Here is a 915-nt window from a genome sequence, read left to right on the forward strand (position 1 = left end):
CTATTTGTGTGTGCATTCTCTTATGCTGATAGCTGTGCTACAATAGCTTAATGTTGCTTAGTCTTTGCTTGGTCTCCATTTTCATTTTTAGGTCGTCCTTTTGATCCACGTTTTCTTGTAAATAATGCAGTCTGCAATGTGATCTGCACCACTGTCTATGGAGAGCGTTTTGACTAYGGTGACAAGACCTTCAAGGAGTTGCTACGTTTGTTTGAAAACAGCMTGCRTGAMGAGRCTGGATTCTTGCCTCAGGTAACCCAATAATGTAATCTGGTCTGTAAAAAGCCACCCTTTGTTGCTTTACAGTACTGTGTTTTCATTATTTTTTCTTTTGCATAATGTCTTGTCTCTCTTTCTGGTTCTGGTATCCCAGCTTCTTAATGTGGTCCCTTTCTTGTTGCGCATCCCTGGAGTGCCACAAAAAGTCTTTCAAGGGCAAAAGAAGTTCATGGACTACATAGACGTTYTTGTACATAAGCACATGGAGAACTGGAACCCTGCTTACACCCGAGATTTCACTGATGCATTTTTAAAGGAAATGGARAAGGTAGGAAGAGACCAGCAGAACCTCGGGTCTGAAGTTAATTCCTCTTTTATTTAAGCTTCTTGATGGAAGCTGATTTTCCTCATGAAACTCTAAAAATATCTCGTGCCAACTATTCTCCTATTTATTTCATTTCACTTTATATCTCATGAAGAAAGGTGTTGACTTTTTCATGCTGTCTTAAGAGACATGTTCTCTTAACTAATCTGATAGCCTTCTGTGGTGGAATGACTGGCTGGGTAGATGAGGGGAGAGCAGTGGACGTTGTGTACCTTGACTTCAGCAAGGCTTATCACACTGTCTCCCATAACATCCTCCTAGAGAAGCTCAGGAAGTGTGGGTTAGAAAAGTRGACAGTGAGGTGGATTGAG

General features: G+C 41.1%; 1 protein-coding gene across 1 annotated transcript in view; it reads left to right on the plus strand.

Annotated features, from left to right (window-relative positions):
* The window catches only part of LOC146601248 (cytochrome P450 2D3-like), a gene marked incomplete at its 3' end in the record, with an annotated part of 3,826 nt that extends 3,279 nt beyond the window's left edge, over nt 1-547 (plus strand). The window contains exons 3-4 of the mRNA XM_085309567.1: nt 92-252; nt 374-547. Of these exons, the coding sequence (XP_085165693.1) occupies nt 92-252; nt 374-547 (335 nt within the window). The remainder of the gene's footprint in view (nt 1-91; nt 253-373) is intronic.
* Between the last annotated feature and the right edge of the window lie 368 nt (nt 548-915).

The sequence above is a fragment of the Rhea americana genome, unplaced genomic scaffold (genome assembly GCF_003343005.1).
Source record: "Rhea americana isolate MKP2758 unplaced genomic scaffold, rheAme1 scaffold_1065, whole genome shotgun sequence".
NCBI classification, from domain to species: Eukaryota; Metazoa; Chordata; class Aves; order Rheiformes; family Rheidae; genus Rhea; species Rhea americana.